Source organism: Saprolegnia diclina (assembly GCF_000281045.1).
Source record: "Saprolegnia diclina VS20 unplaced genomic scaffold supercont1.19, whole genome shotgun sequence".
NCBI lineage: Eukaryota > Oomycota > Saprolegniomycetes > Saprolegniales > Saprolegniaceae > Saprolegnia > Saprolegnia diclina.
Window position 1 is genome coordinate 482,937 of NW_008246086.1, and position 16,024 is coordinate 498,960.

The window sequence follows — 16,024 nt, forward strand, 5'->3', positions numbered from 1 at the left end:
GTGTCAATTCATACATAGTATACACGAAATTTGTGAAACAACGTGTTTTGTCGCCGAAGGTTGTCGAGTTGTTACGAAATTCGTACAAAAATAAACCACCAGCACTAGGCGCGTCACAATAACAGGTCCAAGTGGCTGCCATGCTCTTGATGTTCCGTGTGGGCCACTGCAAGATGAATTTACTTACGTCCACGGAGCTAACATGACGCGTCCTCGCCACATTGCACTTTGAGGTACTGGAGAATCGTGCCATGCATTTAGTAGATCGTCGATGCGCACGGTAGTGTACATAGTAGCTCGTGTTTCCGCTGCTATAGAGCCGCAAGTCGACGGTACGCCGTGGGCAGAAGCCTGCAGTCAACGCTGCCCCGTCAGTTGTCGCAACATCCCAACCGAAAAGACCATAAATGATATGTAAACACTTAGACGGACGACACGGACGAGCGTTTCCGGTAGAGACTTCGAAACAGCCGGGGTCGGTCCTTGGACTCTTGGCGAAAGCGAAGCGTGAGTGGGCGCGTCGCGTCCGTGAGGGCCCACAGCGTGTGCTGCATGCCAGCGTACTCGACGTGTGTGTGGTTATTGATGCCGACGAGGCAGTCGCCGACGTTGACGCCTGGAAACGCCGACTGGAACGCCGGTGAGAGCGCGACAACGACGATCTTGACGCGCTGGCCCTTGGCGTCAGCGACGCCTTCCAGAGACAAGCCAATTTGACCCGGCGTCGTCACCACAATGTCATACAACGACTCGGTCTTTCGCTGGGGCTTCGGCGGCTCAAGCCGGACAAGGCTCAATGTGGCCATGGCGGCAAACCGGTGGGCGCCTGTGGCCGCGACGACCGCCGGTGGCACGACCTCGCTCGAGACCGAACTCGTCTCCCAGTCGTCGCTTGCCGACGAGCACGACTCGAGCGTGCTTAGCTCCAGCGCACGCGAGTCTTCGGTCGGGTCTTGGTTGTCCGAGACGGCTTGGTTGTTGCCTCTACATGTCACTTGGAATCAGTCGAATGCTTGGCGTCGGGCAGCGCACCGCTGGCGCAGGACGAGGTCATTGACGCTCTTGACCGAGACTGTTTGGCCAGAGTCGAGGTCCTTGACGCACAGTGTGTCTTCCAGAGCGCGCATCGCTTCTGTCGACAAGGCCACCGGCGTCGGGCGGTACTGCTCGTAGTAGATACGGTACATCGATGGCACATCCAGCACTTCCGCGTCGAGCGTGATGCACCCGACGTGGCCTATCAAGGCGCTTGCAGCGGTACATACATCGTTGTCGTCGTTGTACCTGGCGGCACGGGGATCGTGCGCGACGTCTGTTCCCACACAGGCACGGACGACTGCAAGTCGACTACCCGGATCCGGTCCAAATGGCTGTGGTCGGGAGGCGCGTGGAACATGACCTTGAGCGGCTTTTTGAACTCGTGCGTTGGCGCCGGGATCTCGAGCGTGTAGCCGCGGTCGGCCATGTGCTTATCGACGATGCCCCAGCAGACGCGGACGGCGGTCTCGTGCGACAACATCTCCGTGTGCTGGAGGAGAGAGCGCGCCTTTTGGACCCGCGGGAATGAAAGGTCGGAAGCGCCAAAGCCAAAGATGTTGTACTCGACGTGCACGCCTCGGCGGAGCAGTTCGTGCACGACGTCGATCGCGCCGCCGGCGCTACGCCATGCTGAGCCGCGAGATATGCAGACCGACGTACCAGGCGTAATGCAGGCAGCTCCAGCCGCGGGCGTCCGTGTGGTTGATGTCGCAGCCAGCGTCGGCGAGGATCACCGAGATGCGCAGGCGCGTGTCCGTGTCCTGCTTGATGGCCAGCCTACAGGCATACTTGGCATGAGAGACGTCGCATGCGCGCCGTGTACATGAGCAGGTTGCGTCCACGCTTGTCAATGTGCTTGAGGTTGACGCCCTTCTCGATGGCCAAGCGCACGCCCTCGACGTGGCCGTAGCGCAGCGAGTGCACGAGCATCTTGAGCAGCGCAACATGGAGGAGGCTCTGGACGCCCATCGTGATCTCCGCGACTGGCCCTCTCCCAAGCGAATAAAATTATTGAATATTATTGCACCGCCGTTACACAGGATACGCCATTTTATATTACTCGCAGCGTCGAACGCCATCAGATTTCCGACGTGGCGGCCGGCGTCGTCGCGCTCGCAGGCAGACCTCGCCTGGTCATGGCCATGGCTATGGCCATGCCAGCGCCTTGGCAGCGACCGTATGAGCCTCATGAAAGGCTCCTCGCTCGCAGGCCAAGTGGCCATCGACGAATGGAACGACCAACGAACGTGGCTTTAGCCCGGCTCTTCAGGGCCGCGATCTTTGCACGGATCGCAGTGTACCTTGTGGCATGCGCGACGTCTGGCGAGGACGAGCGAGCGCGCTCAGGAAGCGCCAGACGATCGGTGTGGTAGAGAGCTCCATTGCGCAGAGAGCGCGCCGTTGACGATGATGATCTCGGCACGACGAGCGAGCAGAAGTGATTCCGGCAACGCGGTGCGTCGGATGCTGGCGCAGCAGCATGCATGGTTCCATGGACGGTCAGCCACGAGCACAAGCATGGAGGCAAAACAACGCTTGGTCATGTAGCTGCAAGGGAGGAGCGGTGGTATTCAATGGCATTACATATCAGCGATTGTGTCGGGACAAGCGCCTAGTCTTCGTACATCCACTTGTTGCGGATGCGGTGGCGCTTGCGCTTCTTCTCCGCGTTGACCTTCTTCCAGTCGACGTTCTTCTTCTGGAGCGCTTCCTTCATGCGCTTGGCCTCCGCACGGTTGGCCTCAAAGGCCGTCATGTCGAAGAAGTTGCTCATTTGGCGCCCGGCCTTGTCGCTCGGTACGCCGGCCTTGGCCCAGTAGTCGTTGTCGAGGCCCGCGCTCGCAAACCGCCCGCTCACGAGGCTCATGCCGGCCGTCGACGAGTAGTCATACCCCACACGCGACGCAATCGACGCGTTCGCCGCCGCCGCTTGCGCATCCACCGGGACCCAGTCCGCGTTCTACAGCAAGCGTGTGAGTGCACATCATATGCGAACGTAATACCACATACGCCGGCCGCGATGCCGCCTTCGGTCGGGACCTCCCACTGCGTCGTGCCCGTCTCCGAGTCGTGGTAGTAGTAGCGCTGCGTGTTGGTATCGTAGTGCTGCTGCCAGCGCGCCGTGTTGCCCGACGCCCCGACGTTGCCAAGGATCGAGTTGAGGCGGTTGACCGGGTCGTTTGCACTCGCCACTGGCGCCGACGTCGTCGGTGCGGTTGCCGTCGCCGCCGACTGCGCCTTGGCCGCCGACGAGTTGGCAGCAGCGGCCGCTGCCTTGTTCATCCATTCTTGGTACTTGGCGCTGCCCGAGACGACCTCGGTGCTCGCAATCGCGGACCCGTCCTTGATCACACCGTCGACGGGCTCTTCCCACGTCGTTTCCTTGGTGTGCACGTTGAAGAAGTACGGCTTGTTGGACGTCGCGTCGATGTACCGGTAGTAGTCGGGTGCCTTCTCATCAGCGACGGGCGTCGGCTTGGGCGCATCCGCGATCGCGCCAAAGGCGTACTCTTCCTCGATGTTTTCGTCCTCTTCTTCGTCGTCGTCTTCGCCTTGGTCGGACGTGTAGAACGTCGGCGCCTCCCACTGCGTCTTGCCCGAGTTCATGTCCGAGTAGTATGGCTTCTGGGTCGTCGGGTCAATGTACTTGACCCAGAGGCAGCCATCGTCGTCCTCGATGGCCTCGGCCTTGCGCTTCTTCCCGCTCTCGCCGTCGCCGCCAGCTTTCGCCGCAAAGTCCTTGGGCTCATCCCACGTCGTCTCGCCCGTCGTCTCGTTGAAGTAGTACGCCTTGTTCGAGTCTTCATCCACGTGGCGGACCCATGCGCTCGTCGGCGGGCTCATTCTGGACCGCGGAATCCTTCTTTCGGTCACTGGCTGTGGGTTTGGTGGATCCCGCTAAAGTGCGTCCTTCGACTTTTTTCACGCCTCCTTAGCCACCCGCCGACTGCAACCAGGTGGAACATGCAGACCTTGAAGGTGTATGATGTAAGCGCTGCGTCACTTGGGTCCATGCGTCTGTCTGCGCGCGGTGAATGCACGCACTTCTGCCTCTGTACAGCGCCGTCAGGCACGCGCGCTTCCTCACCGAACAAAAATTTGCACGCATAAAACAGGCAGCCCGATCGCGCAAGCAGCGCCATGAGGCATGTCTCCTTGTAGCGTCACCTCTCTACTGCACTCGCATTCAAGACCGTAGTGCATCGACAGTCCATGCCGCGGGACGTAGTGGACACTCGTGATGAGCTACTAATGCCTTGGGTATGCAGCCGCAAGTAGCAAGCACGCGCCATACGGCTGCGCCGTGGAGCATACCGGTAACAGTCGTCGTCGCTCCCACGAGGCATGTCATCGGTCGATAGGTTTTCCCAACGACGTGCACGACGTTGAAAAGGCTCGGGCATCGGGGGCCTTGATCGTGCGGGTAAAATGCCAGCTAAAGATGCGTGCGTTCAGCCATTCGAATAAAGACGCGGCGCCAACACACTTGAAGTTTGTATGCAACTGCAAAGTCCGGCGTGGCGCGTTTCTCTGTACAGTCTGTCAATGACACGACAGCTTGTGCAGATCATGGGTGCGCATGGCGGCGCGTCGCCGTCCCGTCCTACGCTCGTTCGCTGCGGCTTTGTCGATCTTGGGGCGTCATCATCATACTGCGTGGCGGTGCCCTGTACATGCTGGAAGTTGAACCGGCCAAGTCGTCGTCTCTGCGTCGTTCCCAAGTGGGCTACTCGAGCAGCACATCCTCAACAGCAGACGCAGTGGTGCAGGGAACGTTTGGTAAACAGCCCTCCCGCATCTCGCAACACATGTGCTCAAGAGTGGCATGATGCAATGTATATCGTCGTCGCCATTTCGTTCGGCTCTGGACGGGAAGCTCGGCGCGGGGGCTACCTCCTAGTACGTGTAGGGGTCTGCGCGAGGTCCATACACTGTCACCACATACACTCGAGCTTGAACTTGGTCGTTCATCTCCACCACGACCAACACAGTGCAGGAGACATGTCAGACGTGGGCAGGAATAAATTAGCAAACGTGGAGATCGAATAGAGCAAAAAGGGCACGGACAGCGACGACGACGACGGCTAGTGGGAGGACCACGTACTCGGCGACCCGAGCATTTCAAACTCGGCCGAGTCTTCCGTGAGTTCCATGGACGTAAGGAGAATGTCAAAGTCGATCTGGGAGAGCGGTGGCAGCTCTTCCGTTGCGCCGTTCGCAGCAAAGGCTATGGGCTCGAGGTCGAGGCTCGCCGAGCGCTGGAGGACCTTGGCCTTCTCAATGAGCTCACAGTATGCCAGCACGTCTTTGGGCCGCGTCGACGGCGACCGCTGGTCGAGCGACTTGCGCTTGAGCACGTAGAGCTGTTGCATCGCGTTGGCCTTTTCGCGGTGGTATTCGCACAGGTTGTGCAGCGACCCGTTCTTCTTGCTCGACCGCGCGTTCATGCACGGCTTGTTCGGGTACTTGCAGAGGCTCGGATTCGGCTCCATTGCTGGAAAATTGAAAAGTGACAGCTGTACTACCCATTTTGTGTAGAGAGGAGGAGGAGCATCGTCGTCGTCGTCGTCGTCTCCCGGTGTACCTTGTGTTTTATTGCTACTCCAGCTGCTGAATCAGGCGCCGTCAATGAGCGCCAACCCAAACTGGTGTCCTTCTGTCCAACCTGCGCTGCGATTGGTGCAAATGGAATCACCGCACCTTGTGATTGGCTACTCGCGGCGCTCGCCGCAGGCACCAGGACGTGACAAGGGACTCATCATGCATGATGCGCAGGCGGTGACCGCGCCAGGCGCACTGCGTGGCTCTCCGCCACGTCTGCATCTCACCAAGTGCGATGGAGTAGGACGACGACGACATACTGAGCACTGGCGCGTCCCACACTTCAACATGACTGTGTAGACAGGCCACACCAGTGCGCTAGGCGCACGCACCTCAACGCCTCAAGTATGCATCGCTCCAAGCCCCGTGTGCACGCCTCGGTGGACGCTTGGCGGGGACACAGAGGTGGCCGGCTATAAAGACGCGTGGGATTAGACAAGACGCGACTTGGGAGCGATGCAGTGTGGGACCGATCGCCGCGCACCTGCGCTGCCACGTGACACGGAGGAATTTGTGGCTGCAAACGCTCGTGACGAGCCGTGCGTCATCTTGAAGCGCGCTATGCACGAGCGCCATCTCTACCCGCACGAGTAGCTTTGCGCAAGAGAAGAGTACGCACGAGTTCAAAGTTGGATCTGGGTAGCTTGCATACCAGTGCTCTATATCTACAACCGCAGCTTCTTCTTGGTCGGCTTGGCTGCATCCGCTTGGTTGCGCTTCTTGCCCTTGTCCGACATGCGCTTGGCAAGGCTCGCCTTGCCTTCCTCCACCTTGTTCCAGTACTGCCCCGTCGTCGTGCGGAAGCTGGCCTTGGGCGCGCCCGTGTCCAACTCGACGAGCACCATACGGTTGCCAACCTGTACAACACGTGCACGTCAGCTGCGACCGATCACATGGCAGCAAAGGACTGCACCTTCATGCCACTCTTCTTCGTGGCGGCGACGGCTTCGGCTTCGGTCTCAAACTCAACGTACCCAAATCCCTTTGAATTTTTCGTGTGGTTCCACACGGGCAGACGCACGCTAATGATCGTGCCGCAGGACCTATGGAGAAATGGTTTTTGAGTTGCGCGAGGCTAGCACGAAGTGTGTACTCGAAGGCCTCCTTGACTTCGGCGTCCGTGATCTCGTACGGCAGCTGCTTGACAAAGACCGTCCGGCAGCCCTTGATGGCCTTTGTCGACTTGGACTTGGTCATGACCGCTTCGAGCGTGCGAGGCGTCTCGGCGGGGCGGACGCTTAAGTAGCTACATGCACGCTGCATGAGTCCTCGACCGCCTTCGCATGCGAGTAGTACCGCTTCATCATGTACTGGCCGTCCATGGCCAGCGCCTTCTTGGCGGCCTTGTCCGAGTCGAAGACGATGTGCGCGTACCCACGCGGCTTGCCCGAGTCCTGATACCTAATGCATCTCCATCAGCACTATAGGCGAAGAAGCGTGTGGCGTACCGGGGCATGCGCACTTCCTTGACTGCGCCGCAGGCCGAAAAGTGCGACACGAGCGCGCTCTCGTCGGCGTCGTACGAGATGCCCTCGACGTACACCGTTGCCTTGGTCTTCTCCTTGGCAGCTTGCTTGAGCTCGCTCGCATGGTCGTCCTGCGCAGCGCTACGGCGGCGTGAGCCACGATGGCGTAAAATGGAGGGACTACCTCTCAGTGTCCTGAACGGCGGTGGCATCCTCGTCGTCGTCGTCCGAGTCGCTGGCCTCCGAGTCTGATGCCGCTAGCACGGCCTCTTTGACCTGCTTGGGCTTGGGCTTGAAGAAGGCCTTCTCGGTCTCGTCGTCGCTGCTGCTGTAGTCGCTCTCGTCGCTCGACATGGCTCGATGCGGTGCTGTGTGATGTGTTCAACTCGCCAACCGAACCAATCTATTGGTGCTGTTTAAAACATGTTGTCAACACCAATGTGGAATGGTTTAAAACGAAACGCAGCGCTGCGGCGGGACATTCGGCACGGTTCGCCAGAGGTGCCGAGAGGCGTGACGTCGTGGCGTGGCCGCAGTATACCGTCGACGACAGCAGTAGCTCCGCGGCGATGCAGATAACCTCTGCCATCCAATGTCATTGCACCCAGTGGCAAAGCAAGCTTTCGACCATGCGATGCACCGTGGCTTTGTGCCATCAACACTCGAATCTTGGACAGCCCACGGTTCCTTGAACTCGGTACAGTATGCGTCGGACACACTACCCATCGTACGATGGTGGTGCGTGACGCGGCGACGGTGGCGCGGTGGCTACTGCCACCTCGTCAACGCAATTGCGCTTGTCGCGGTGCGCGTTGCACGGACCGGTATAGCCGCCTACAATGCGGCTTCCAACGCCAAACGCGAGAGGTACCGCTTGCACAGCGTTGGCAGGTCGGGTCACATCCTCACCGTCGCTGTGTGGCATCTTGGTGCCTGGCGAAGCGTGCTGATGTCGCCGCCGACCGCAAACGTGTTTAAAACACTGTTGGAAACACATTCGGACCAATCACGGGCAGCGGGGCCAATAATTGGAGGGGAATCGGAGGTCCCAGTCAAGTGCGAGGCAACCACCGCACTTGATCGAGGGTGGTCGTGCCCCGTGTATTTTAATGAATTGATTTTAATGAAGCTTGGGCATTGTATGTAAAAGTTTGAAAAGAGATAAAATACGTGGGGCCCTGAGACAGCGCGCAAGGAGGGGTCAGCAAGAGGCAGGCGATGACGCCGCCGCTAAAGCGAGGGAAGTGCCCATTTGCATAATAATATTGCGGATTTTGGACGGCGCGTCCCATCATAAAAATGCACAAAATCCACATCACACTCGATATTTGTATGAAAAGGGAGCTAGGCGCAAAAAAACACTGGCAAGAAGGCATCAAAAACATGCAAATTTTCTCGATGGCAGGAAAAAAAATCCTCGGGAATTCACTTTGTAATTTGGTTCATTTACGAGAGCATGCTCGCCGTTCGTTCCAGCGCCCGCAAGTTCCTGCGCCCCAAGTTCGCGGCCGCCTTTAGCACCGGCTCGGACTACGACCTCGTCGTCGTCGGCGGTGGTCCCGGCGGCTACGTCGCCGCCATCAAGGCCGCGCAGCTCGGTCTCAAGACGGCCTGCGTCGAGTCGCGTGGCACGCTCGGTGGCACCTGCCTCAACGTCGGCTGCATCCCGTCCAAGGCGCTCCTCAGCGCGACGCACAAGTACCATGCGGCCCAGCACGACTTCAAGAACGTTGGCATTGAAGTTGACGGCCTTCGCATCGACTTTGCCAAGCTCATGGCCTCCAAGGACAAGAGCGTCAAGATCTTGACGGGCGGTATCGAGGGCCTCTTCAAGAAGAACAAGATCGACTACATCAAGGGTTTTGGCAAGATCGTCGCCAAGAACCAGGTCAGCGTTGCCCTCAACGACGGTGGCAACAAGACCGTCTCGACCAAGAACATCCTCATCGCCACCGGTTCCGAGGTCACGCCGTTGCCGCCGGTCCCGGTCGACAACGAGGCTGGCAAGATCATCGACTCGACGGGCGCGCTCTCGTTGAAGCGCATCCCGGAGCACCTTGTCGTCATTGGTGGCGGTGTCATTGGCCTTGAAATGGGTTCGGTCTACGGCCGCCTCGGCGCCAAGATCACGGTCGTCGAGTACGCTGACAAGATCTGCCCCACGATGGACTTTGAGACGGGCCGCGAATTCCAGAAGCTCCTCAAGAAGCAGGGCATGAACTTCCAGCTCGGCCAGAAGGTCACGGCCTCCAAGGTCGAGGGCGACAAGGTCACGCTCACGGTCGAGCCCGCCGCCGGTGGCGAGGCCACGACGATCGAGTGCGACACGGTCCTCGTCGCGACGGGCCGCCGCCCGTTCACCAAGGGTCTCGGCCTCGAGGAGATGGGCATCCAGACGGACAAGTTTGGCCGCATCCAGGTCGACCTCTCCAACTTCAAGACGAACGTCGACAACATCTTTGCCATCGGTGACTGCATTGAGGGCGCGATGCTTGCGCACAAGGCCGAGGAGGAAGGTATCTCGTGCGTCGAGTCGATCGCCGGCGGCCACGGCCACGTCAACTACAACGCGATCCCGGGCGTCGTGTACACGTTCCCCGAAGTCGCGTCCGTCGGCAAGACGGAGGAGGAGCTCAAGGCTGCCGGCGTGGCCTACAACGTCGGTAAGTTCCCGATGATGGCCAACTCGCGCGCCCGCACGGTCGGCGAGACGGACGGCTTTGTCAAGATCCTCGCCGCCAAGGACGACGACAAGATCCTCGGTATCCACATCATTGCGTCCAACGCCGGCGAAATGATCTCGGAGGGCGTCCTCGGCCTCGAGTACGGTGCGTCGGCTGAAGACATTGGCCGCACGTGCCACGCCCACCCGACCTTGAGCGAAGCCTTCAAGGAGGCCTGTAACGCGGCCTACGACAAGCCGATCAACTTCTAAATTGTAACGTCGTACGATCCTGTGTCTGTACTTCTTGGGTCATCCTGGCGGCTTCACAGCCTCTAGCAGGCAGGCAGCGTGTCTTGGCTACGCAATGTGAGGACGCATGCTGCCTCCCGTCGGCTCTGTCGCCACAGTGCATGCGGTCAAACCAGATCTTAGCTCGAGTCGTAACCGCAGAAATTGCGATCTGCTTGCGAATCTGATAGGCATTCCAGCCAATCCAAAGCGGCGACAAAATTACAGTAGCCAATCAAAGAGGCCAACGATCCAGCCGTCCATACAGGCCATTTTGAGATTGCACTACGATGACCGAGACGCCGACGACTGCCCACGTAGACGACGGACATAGGAACGTAGCATGATGCAGCTGGTATGCGTAGACGCCAAAGCGCCGCTTCCTCCTGTACGGAGGCACGGGCTGGATCGGCCAAAAGCTGATGGCACTCCTCGCGAGCCAACGCGACCACTGCGACGTGGGACGCGCCCGACTCGAGGACCGCGCCGCTGTCGCTGCGTACGTCTATCGATGGCCAAGGATGTTGGCTTAGCGCGAGCGTAGCGAAGTGCGCACGTTGGCGCCGACGCATGTCATCAACGCCGCCGGCGTCACTGGCCGGCCCAACGTCGATTGGTGCGAGACGCACCAAGCCGAGACGATTCGGTGCACACAATGAAATCTCTCGACCTACGCGCACATGCGTTTGCTATGTAGGGCCAACGTGGTCGGCTGCTTGAACGTCGTCGACGTGTGCCACGAGGCGTCGCAGGACGGCCGCGTCACGCCGATCCACTGCACGGTCATTGGCTCGGGCTGCATCTTTACGTACGATGACGCGCACCCGATGCACAGCGACAAGCTCTTCACCGAGGACGACCGCGGCAACTTTACCGGATCGTTCTACGCCAAGACCAAGGGCATGCTGGAAGAGGTCATCTTTGCATGTTCCTGCTCTCGCAAGATGGAACTATGATGGTAGATGCTGCGATCGTACCCGAATGTATGCGTCCTGCGCTTCCGCATGCCGCTCTCGGACGACCTGCACGAACGAAGCCTCCTTACCAAGCTACTCCACTACCCCAAGGTACGCTACTGCGCTATAGAGCTATAAGGTTATATGGCAGATGCGGAGGTCATCAACATCCCCAACTCGATCACGGTGCTGCACGATCTCTTGCCGGCGGTGGTGCTGCTCGCCAAGCAGCGGAACGTCGGCGTCTTCAACTTTACCAACCCCGGCGTCGTCTCGCACAACGAGCTCCTCGACTTGTACATCCAGTACATCGACAAGTCGTATGTCTACACCAACTTTGGGGCGGCCGACGAAGCCGCTTTGTGCCAGTCGCGCTCCAATGTCGCGCTCGACTCGTCCAAGCTCCAGGCGGCCCTGGGTTCGAATCTCGTGATCCCGCACATAACCGCGTCGCTCTACGCGCTCTTCCGCCGCATGGCGCAACACTAAGCTTTCAACATGTACACGCAGCCGAGGACAGTCAGTGGTGTTGAGAAAAAAAGCGCAGACCTACAAACCTACAAGATGACGCAGTTGGGCTCGCCGTCGACGGCAAGGAGCCCCGAGTCGCGCTCGATCTCCTTGATCAAGTACGTAAAGACTTCGTCTACAGCCGTCATAGTCAGCATTGCCGTGTCAGAGAGGCAGCCGAACGTACTGATGTTTTCGTTTTGCTTGGCCGAGCACTCGGTGAACGGGCAGCCCCACGCCCGCGCAATGGCCTGCGCCTCGTCCGTCGACACTTGGCGGTTGCGGTCGAGGTCCGACATGCTCCCAATGAGCACGCGCGGCGGCTCCGACCCCAGCATGTTGATGAGCTTTTCGTTGATGAGCTTGAGCTTCTCAAACGACGTCCGCGACGTGATCGAGTAGACTAGGATGTAGCCGTGCACGCCGACGGACGCGGCCTGCGAGAAATGCGAGTACTCGTCCTACGCTGCTATCAAGCGGCGGCGAGGCGACCGTGCGTCCTACCATGCCCGCGGTGTCGACAATGTCGGTGACAAAGTGGGCGTTCTTGAAGCGGATCGTCTTGTGGAACGTGTTCTCGATCGTCGGGTCGTAGTTCTCCACGAACCGGTTCTCGACAAAGCACGTCGTCAGCGACGACTTGCCGACGCCCGGGTACCCGAGCACCGTGAGCTTGCGCTGGACCTCCACGACCATCTTCTTGTCCTGCTCGTCCGACTCGAAATGCCAAAAAGCAAAGTCGCCAACCGCCTCGTCCTAATTAGGATCCCGCACGCCGAATTTCAAAACGTTCAGGCACATGGCAAGCACAACCATGACCCACAACGATATCGGATAGCTCGCTATCCCATGTGGATAGCAGGATTGGATAGCTCTTTGACGACAATAGCGATTGTGTATCCGAGAGCCTTCTGTGTGCTTTATACAGTACCACCCCGAACCTCGGCGGCGCTGCTGCCAAAGGCGCCGACAAGCCTACGTCATCCCGGTGGTGCCACCGCCTTGTCGTCATGTGGAGGCGCTCGGCCTCCACTCTGCGGTCGGCGGCAAGCTGGACACGCGAGCACCATCGAGAACCGAGCCGCCGGTGGTTTGCAGCATGCTGCAATGAGAACTTGGGTACTACCTCCACTGTTGCTAGTTCGACCCTGATCCTTGGTCGTGCTGTCCCGCTGATGAACGCAACGTTATCGCGATAGCCCATGGCCTAGTCGCAGGGGCCTACTGGAGTGGAGTTGCCAACACCCTTGGTGCTCGAGGCTCGTTGTCGTTCGCAGGCCGACCTTTCTAGAGAGGGCTAGGGTTTGTACCGGGTGTCGTCGCTACCGGTAGCCCATCTGCAGACATATTGTGTTTCAATACGCCATGAAAGACGTGTTACGCATGTACTATATAACCATTCTGTTGTAAAACCAATGTAAGCTTGTCTGTATATTTGTCGGGAAGGTCTGCAGCGGTGGCGTCGCTTCAGTAGGCGCTCGTCCTTGCGTACGACGCCCGTATACTCGCGCTGGTATACCCGTCGTCGCCGTCGTCGTCGTGATTGTTGTTGCTCGCGTGGCGGCTTTTCCGACGGGCCTTGACAAGCCCGGACGCGCCGCCCATCGCCGGCTCGTCCTCCGCGCGCAGTGGCTTCTTGTCGCTGAGCCAAAGCGGCACCGCGTCGCTGCCGCCCATGGCGACGGTCGGAATGCGCCCGTTCGCATTGTTGCACCCAGTGTCGTCCGTCTCGTCGTCGTCGTAGGCGAGGGAACCGTCGCGCGCCGAGTTGGGCGGCCGAATGCACACGTTCCCAAGCGCTTTCGTGTCGTCCAGCGGCACGGACCGCGGCGGCCGCAGCGCAGCGATGCGCCGGACGTGCGACGCGCGCGAGCCGCGGACGACAACCACCGGGTCCTTCTTGATGTCGGCGCTGGCTTCGTCGTCGATGAACGTCTGGAGCTTCCGCTGGAGGATGCCGGAGCAGACGGTGATGGCTTTGGACAAGGCGACCGCGTCGTGGGCTTGAAGGAGCTGGAGCACAGTGCGCGTGCAGTCGTGGACGTGGGCGCTCGGGTGGGGCAGGCACGATGAGCCGAGGAAGGGCACGACGTTCTCGACGCACAATATGTCCTTTTGCGCTGGCGGCGATGACGCGGTCTCTTGGAGCATCTCGTCCATGAGCTCGAGGCGGAGCGAGAGCTGCCACATGGTACAGAGATGGCTCTTGCGCTTCTCTTGCGGTGTCGCAGTGGGCGACAGCCGATCTTCCGGCGCGCTCAGGACCGCGTTCGAGACCACGTTTCGGCCAACCGCGTGGCGCTTGGCGGTGGCGCGAAGTAGCGCCATGACCTCGTGTCGCACGCGCACCGCCGGGTGCGACGCCTGCTGTAGGATGCTGCGGATCGTCGAGCTCAGAATCAAGTTGACGCCCCACTCGCCCCACGGAATCGCATACACAGCGTGCGCCGGCGCGTCAATGACAAGACCGAGGAGCCGGCACGTGGCAAGCGCCACCGGCGTCGCATTGTCGACGAGCAGCTGCTTGCAGAGGAGACAGAGGATCTCCCAAATACCCTTGAGCTTGGCGTCGTGGCCGCGCTTTGGTAGCCACTCGAGGAGCTGCAGCACGCCTTGGCTGCGCTTACTGCTCAATGGCGACGAGAGCAGCAAGCAGACGTCGCAGCCAACGTACGCCTCCATCTTTTCCATGTCGACACCGTGGTGGCCGCGCGCCGACTCGACTTCGGGCGCGCCACCCGCTTGCAACGGCCTACGCCCATTGGTCATTCAACCGGATGACGTCATCGGCATATGACGTGGCACACGTACGTGGCGTCTTTTTTGAGTTGCACAATGTTGCGCGTGATCGCCTCTCGAACCGTCGCCTTGAGGTTTGAGAGACACGCGCTGACGTCGACGGCGCCAAAACGAACGTCGGTGCCGCCCTTGGTCACGTCGTAGATGGCCGTGTACGCGGCGACGGCGGCGTTCCGGACGTCGACGTGCTTGTTTTCAAACGCCGGGACGACGACGGCGAGGACCGGTGCAACGTCGAGCGGCGTCGACTTGGCCGACTCGCGCACGAGCGACGTGAGCAGCATGAGGATCTCGGCGATCGCGACCGGCGAGGACCCAAGCAACTGCGCATACTTGTCGAGGAGGAAGCCGCCGACAATCGTGCCGCCAACATGCGGCAAGCCCGCTAGCGTGTGCAGTAGAGCAAACGAGTCGGACCGAATGCGCTGCTTCGAGTCGCCGAGTTTCTGGATCACGACGTCAATGGCCGTGCGCAGCGTCGAGCGCACGACCACGTCGCCACCAGGGACAAGCGGCAAGAACTCGGTGGCCACCACTTGCATGAGCCGGAGCGCGCACTGGTAGACGCGGGCGACCGTATCGTTCAAGAGGAGCTCGAGCGCTTCGGACAACACGAGGAGCGTCGTCGCATCGTGCGGCAAGGCGTCCGACGACTTGACGGACGCAAGCACCGTCTTTTCGATCTCACGGACAGCGGCCTCGCGCTGGGCCCAGTTCTTATCGACGAGACAGCGCACGACGTTTTCGCCGAGTACGGGGAGGAGGCGCGCGCACTCGGTCTCTTGTTCGGGCGTCAGCGACGCGCCGTACGGCAACGCCGCGTCCCCATTGTCTACACATAACGACATCGATGCGTCCTCTATGTGCGCTTCGAAAATCGTCGTACTCGCAACGGGCGCCGAGAGCGAGACACTGGAGAGCGCGGGGCGGTGCTTGGTCGACGACCCGGAAGCGGTTGGCGGGCGCGGACCCGATGTGCCCGGGCGGATCGGGTCGACGGCAATGTCAAAGTCGTCGACGTCGTCCATGAGCAGATCGCTCTCAAGGACGCCCATTTCAACGAGCTTGGAAATGAGCTTTTGACGGGCGCCCCGCGCGAGGCCGTTGAGAAATGGCATGGTCGCTTGGCGGGCCACCTACACGACTCGAGTGAGCGAGAGGATGAGGGGAGGAGGGACCTTGAAGGCTTCGGAGAACACTTGGAGCGCGGCGTGGCGCACGGCTGGGTCCTTGTTCTCGCACGACGTGACCGCGGGCTGCAAGACTAGGCGCAGTGGGAGCGCGCCGCCGGCGTCTTTGACCCCAAACTCGAGCATGAGCTTGGCGAGCAGCGTGAGTTTGTTGGCGAGGAGCGTTGTCGACGTCGCGGCCGACGACGGGATCTCCTCGACGACCATTTCCGGCCCGATGAGGGTCTGCCGCGATAAAAACAGGAGCGCGTCTTCGCTCACGACTTGAAGCCGCGCCTTCGAGTCGCCCAGCCTACCACAGTTAGTAAGATCTTACTTGACGTTAGGAGCATGGCGTACTTGTGGACGATGCGCGAGATGAGCGGGCGCAGCACCTTTTGCAGCTCAGTCTGGCGCGGCCCGTCGACCGACCCGATGCCAATGAGGAATTCCATGAGCAGCCCGACGCCAGCTTCGTACTAGTGCACGCTTTACATGAATATCGACCGAGCAATGGATACATGGATAGAT

The 16,024-nt window shown here is 60.1% G+C and overlaps 8 protein-coding genes across 10 annotated transcripts in view; 2 read left to right on the forward strand and 6 right to left on the reverse strand.

Moving 5' to 3' along the window:
- Positions 1-386: 386 nt before the first annotated feature.
- On the reverse strand, positions 387-2,032 carry SDRG_06941 (hypothetical protein). The gene is made up of 5 exons (XM_008612752.1): positions 1,862-2,032; positions 1,699-1,815; positions 1,285-1,658; positions 1,033-1,237; positions 387-984 (listed from the first exon to the last, which is right to left on the reverse strand). Exons 1-5 carry the CDS (start codon positions 2,005-2,007, stop codon positions 423-425), a joined length of 1,404 nt encoding a protein of 467 aa, XP_008610974.1. The 5' UTR covers positions 2,008-2,032; the 3' UTR covers positions 387-422.
- A 1-nt stretch (position 2,033) lies between these two features.
- Positions 2,034-4,081, reverse strand: SDRG_06942. 2 transcript variants are annotated; one of them, XM_008612753.1, is made up of 2 exons: positions 3,049-4,081; positions 2,034-2,998 (listed from the first exon to the last, which is right to left on the reverse strand). In XM_008612753.1, the coding sequence occupies exons 1-2, from the start codon at positions 3,880-3,882 to the stop codon at positions 2,651-2,653; spliced, it is 1,182 nt and encodes a 393-aa protein (XP_008610975.1). In that variant the 5' UTR covers positions 3,883-4,081; the 3' UTR covers positions 2,034-2,650. The 2 variants fall into 2 exon arrangements, with proteins under 2 accessions (XP_008610975.1, XP_008610976.1); XM_008612754.1 differs by having other exon boundaries at positions 3,042-4,081.
- A 960-nt stretch (positions 4,082-5,041) lies between these two features.
- SDRG_06943 (hypothetical protein) lies at positions 5,042-5,674 on the reverse strand. The gene has a single exon (XM_008612755.1). It carries the CDS (start codon positions 5,529-5,531, stop codon positions 5,124-5,126), a length of 408 nt encoding a protein of 135 aa, XP_008610977.1. The 5' UTR covers positions 5,532-5,674; the 3' UTR covers positions 5,042-5,123.
- A 377-nt stretch (positions 5,675-6,051) lies between these two features.
- SDRG_06944 (hypothetical protein) lies at positions 6,052-7,596 on the reverse strand. The gene is made up of 6 exons (XM_008612756.1): positions 7,291-7,596; positions 7,089-7,247; positions 6,937-7,041; positions 6,734-6,886; positions 6,554-6,683; positions 6,052-6,497 (listed from the first exon to the last, which is right to left on the reverse strand). The coding sequence occupies exons 1-6, from the start codon at positions 7,458-7,460 to the stop codon at positions 6,306-6,308; spliced, it is 909 nt and encodes a 302-aa protein (XP_008610978.1). The 5' UTR covers positions 7,461-7,596; the 3' UTR covers positions 6,052-6,305.
- A 945-nt stretch (positions 7,597-8,541) lies between these two features.
- Positions 8,542-10,071, forward strand: SDRG_06945 (dihydrolipoyl dehydrogenase). The gene has a single exon (XM_008612757.1). The coding sequence runs from the start codon at positions 8,563-8,565 to the stop codon at positions 10,039-10,041; it is 1,479 nt and encodes a 492-aa protein (XP_008610979.1). The 5' UTR covers positions 8,542-8,562; the 3' UTR covers positions 10,042-10,071.
- A 231-nt stretch (positions 10,072-10,302) lies between these two features.
- SDRG_06946 lies at positions 10,303-11,534 on the forward strand. 2 transcript variants are annotated; one of them, XM_008612758.1, is made up of 6 exons: positions 10,303-10,376; positions 10,425-10,558; positions 10,604-10,705; positions 10,757-10,973; positions 11,022-11,126; positions 11,175-11,534. In XM_008612758.1, exons 1-6 carry the CDS (start codon positions 10,350-10,352, stop codon positions 11,502-11,504), a joined length of 915 nt encoding a protein of 304 aa, XP_008610980.1. In that variant the 5' UTR covers positions 10,303-10,349; the 3' UTR covers positions 11,505-11,534. The 2 variants fall into 2 exon arrangements, with proteins under 2 accessions (XP_008610980.1, XP_008610981.1); XM_008612759.1 differs by having other exon boundaries at positions 10,604-10,973.
- Positions 11,516-12,297, reverse strand: SDRG_06947 (ferrous iron transporter B). The gene is made up of 3 exons (XM_008612760.1): positions 12,030-12,297; positions 11,713-11,986; positions 11,516-11,661 (listed from the first exon to the last, which is right to left on the reverse strand). The coding sequence occupies exons 1-3, from the start codon at positions 12,219-12,221 to the stop codon at positions 11,573-11,575; spliced, it is 555 nt and encodes a 184-aa protein (XP_008610982.1). The 5' UTR covers positions 12,222-12,297; the 3' UTR covers positions 11,516-11,572.
- A 574-nt stretch (positions 12,298-12,871) lies between these two features.
- The window catches only part of SDRG_06948 (hypothetical protein), a 5,436-nt gene continuing 2,283 nt past the window's right edge, over positions 12,872-16,024 (reverse strand). The window contains exons 7-11 of the mRNA XM_008612761.1: positions 15,854-15,972; positions 15,503-15,806; positions 15,211-15,460; positions 14,337-15,156; positions 12,872-14,277 (exon numbers count right to left, since the gene is read on the reverse strand). Coding sequence (XP_008610983.1) covers positions 12,993-14,277; positions 14,337-15,156; positions 15,211-15,460; positions 15,503-15,806; positions 15,854-15,972 — 2,778 coding nt within the window. The 3' untranslated portion in view covers positions 12,872-12,992. The remainder of the gene's footprint in view (positions 14,278-14,336; positions 15,157-15,210; positions 15,461-15,502; positions 15,807-15,853; positions 15,973-16,024) is intronic.

Excerpts from the sequence above, each read along its gene's own strand:
- SDRG_06946 (XM_008612758.1), top strand. The coding sequence starts at position 10,350 with ATGACCGAGACGCCGACGACTGCCCAC. Across the intron at positions 10,974-11,021 it reads CCAAGGGCATGCTGGAAGAG|ATGCTGCGATCGTACCCGAA; the intron begins GTCATCTTTGCA and ends CTATGATGGTAG. Across the intron at positions 11,127-11,174 it reads AGCTACTCCACTACCCCAAG|GTCATCAACATCCCCAACTC; the intron begins GTACGCTACTGC and ends GCAGATGCGGAG.
- SDRG_06944 (XM_008612756.1), bottom strand. The coding sequence starts at position 7,460 with ATGTCGAGCGACGAGAGCGACTACAGCAGCAGCGACGACGAGACCGAG. Across the intron at positions 7,042-7,088 it reads AAGGAAGTGCGCATGCCCCG|GTATCAGGACTCGGGCAAGC; the intron begins GTACGCCACACG and ends GAGATGCATTAG. Across the intron at positions 6,684-6,733 it reads GAAGTCAAGGAGGCCTTCGA|GTCCTGCGGCACGATCATTA; the intron begins GTACACACTTCG and ends ATTTCTCCATAG.
- SDRG_06947 (XM_008612760.1), bottom strand. The coding sequence starts at position 12,221 with ATGGTCGTGGAGGTCCAGCGCAAGCTCACGGTGCTCGGGTACCCGGGC. Across the intron at positions 11,987-12,029 it reads TTGTCGACACCGCGGGCATG|GACGAGTACTCGCATTTCTC; the intron begins GTAGGACGCACG and ends ATAGCAGCGTAG. Across the intron at positions 11,662-11,712 it reads CAAGCAAAACGAAAACATCA|ACGAAGTCTTTACGTACTTG; the intron begins GTACGTTCGGCT and ends TGACGGCTGTAG.
- SDRG_06942 (XM_008612753.1), bottom strand. The coding sequence starts at position 3,882 with ATGAGCCCGCCGACGAGCGCATGGGTCCGCCACGTGGATGAAGACTCG. Across the intron at positions 2,999-3,048 it reads AAGGCGGCATCGCGGCCGGC|AACGCGGACTGGGTCCCGGT; the intron begins GTATGTGGTATT and ends CGCTTGCTGTAG.
- SDRG_06943 (XM_008612755.1), bottom strand. The coding sequence starts at position 5,531 with ATGGAGCCGAATCCGAGCCTCTGCAAGTACCCGAACAAGCCGTGCATG.
- SDRG_06945 (XM_008612757.1), top strand. The coding sequence starts at position 8,563 with ATGCTCGCCGTTCGTTCCAGCGCCCGCAAGTTCCTGCGCCCCAAGTTC.
- SDRG_06941 (XM_008612752.1), bottom strand. The coding sequence starts at position 2,007 with ATGGGCGTCCAGAGCCTCCTCCATGTTGCGCTGCTCAAGATGCTCGTG. Across the intron at positions 1,816-1,861 it reads CGTGGACGCAACCTGCTCAT|GCTGGCCATCAAGCAGGACA; the intron begins GTACACGGCGCG and ends GTATGCCTGTAG. Across the intron at positions 1,659-1,698 it reads AGCTGCCTGCATTACGCCTG|CGCCGGCGGCGCGATCGACG; the intron begins GTACGTCGGTCT and ends AGCATGGCGTAG.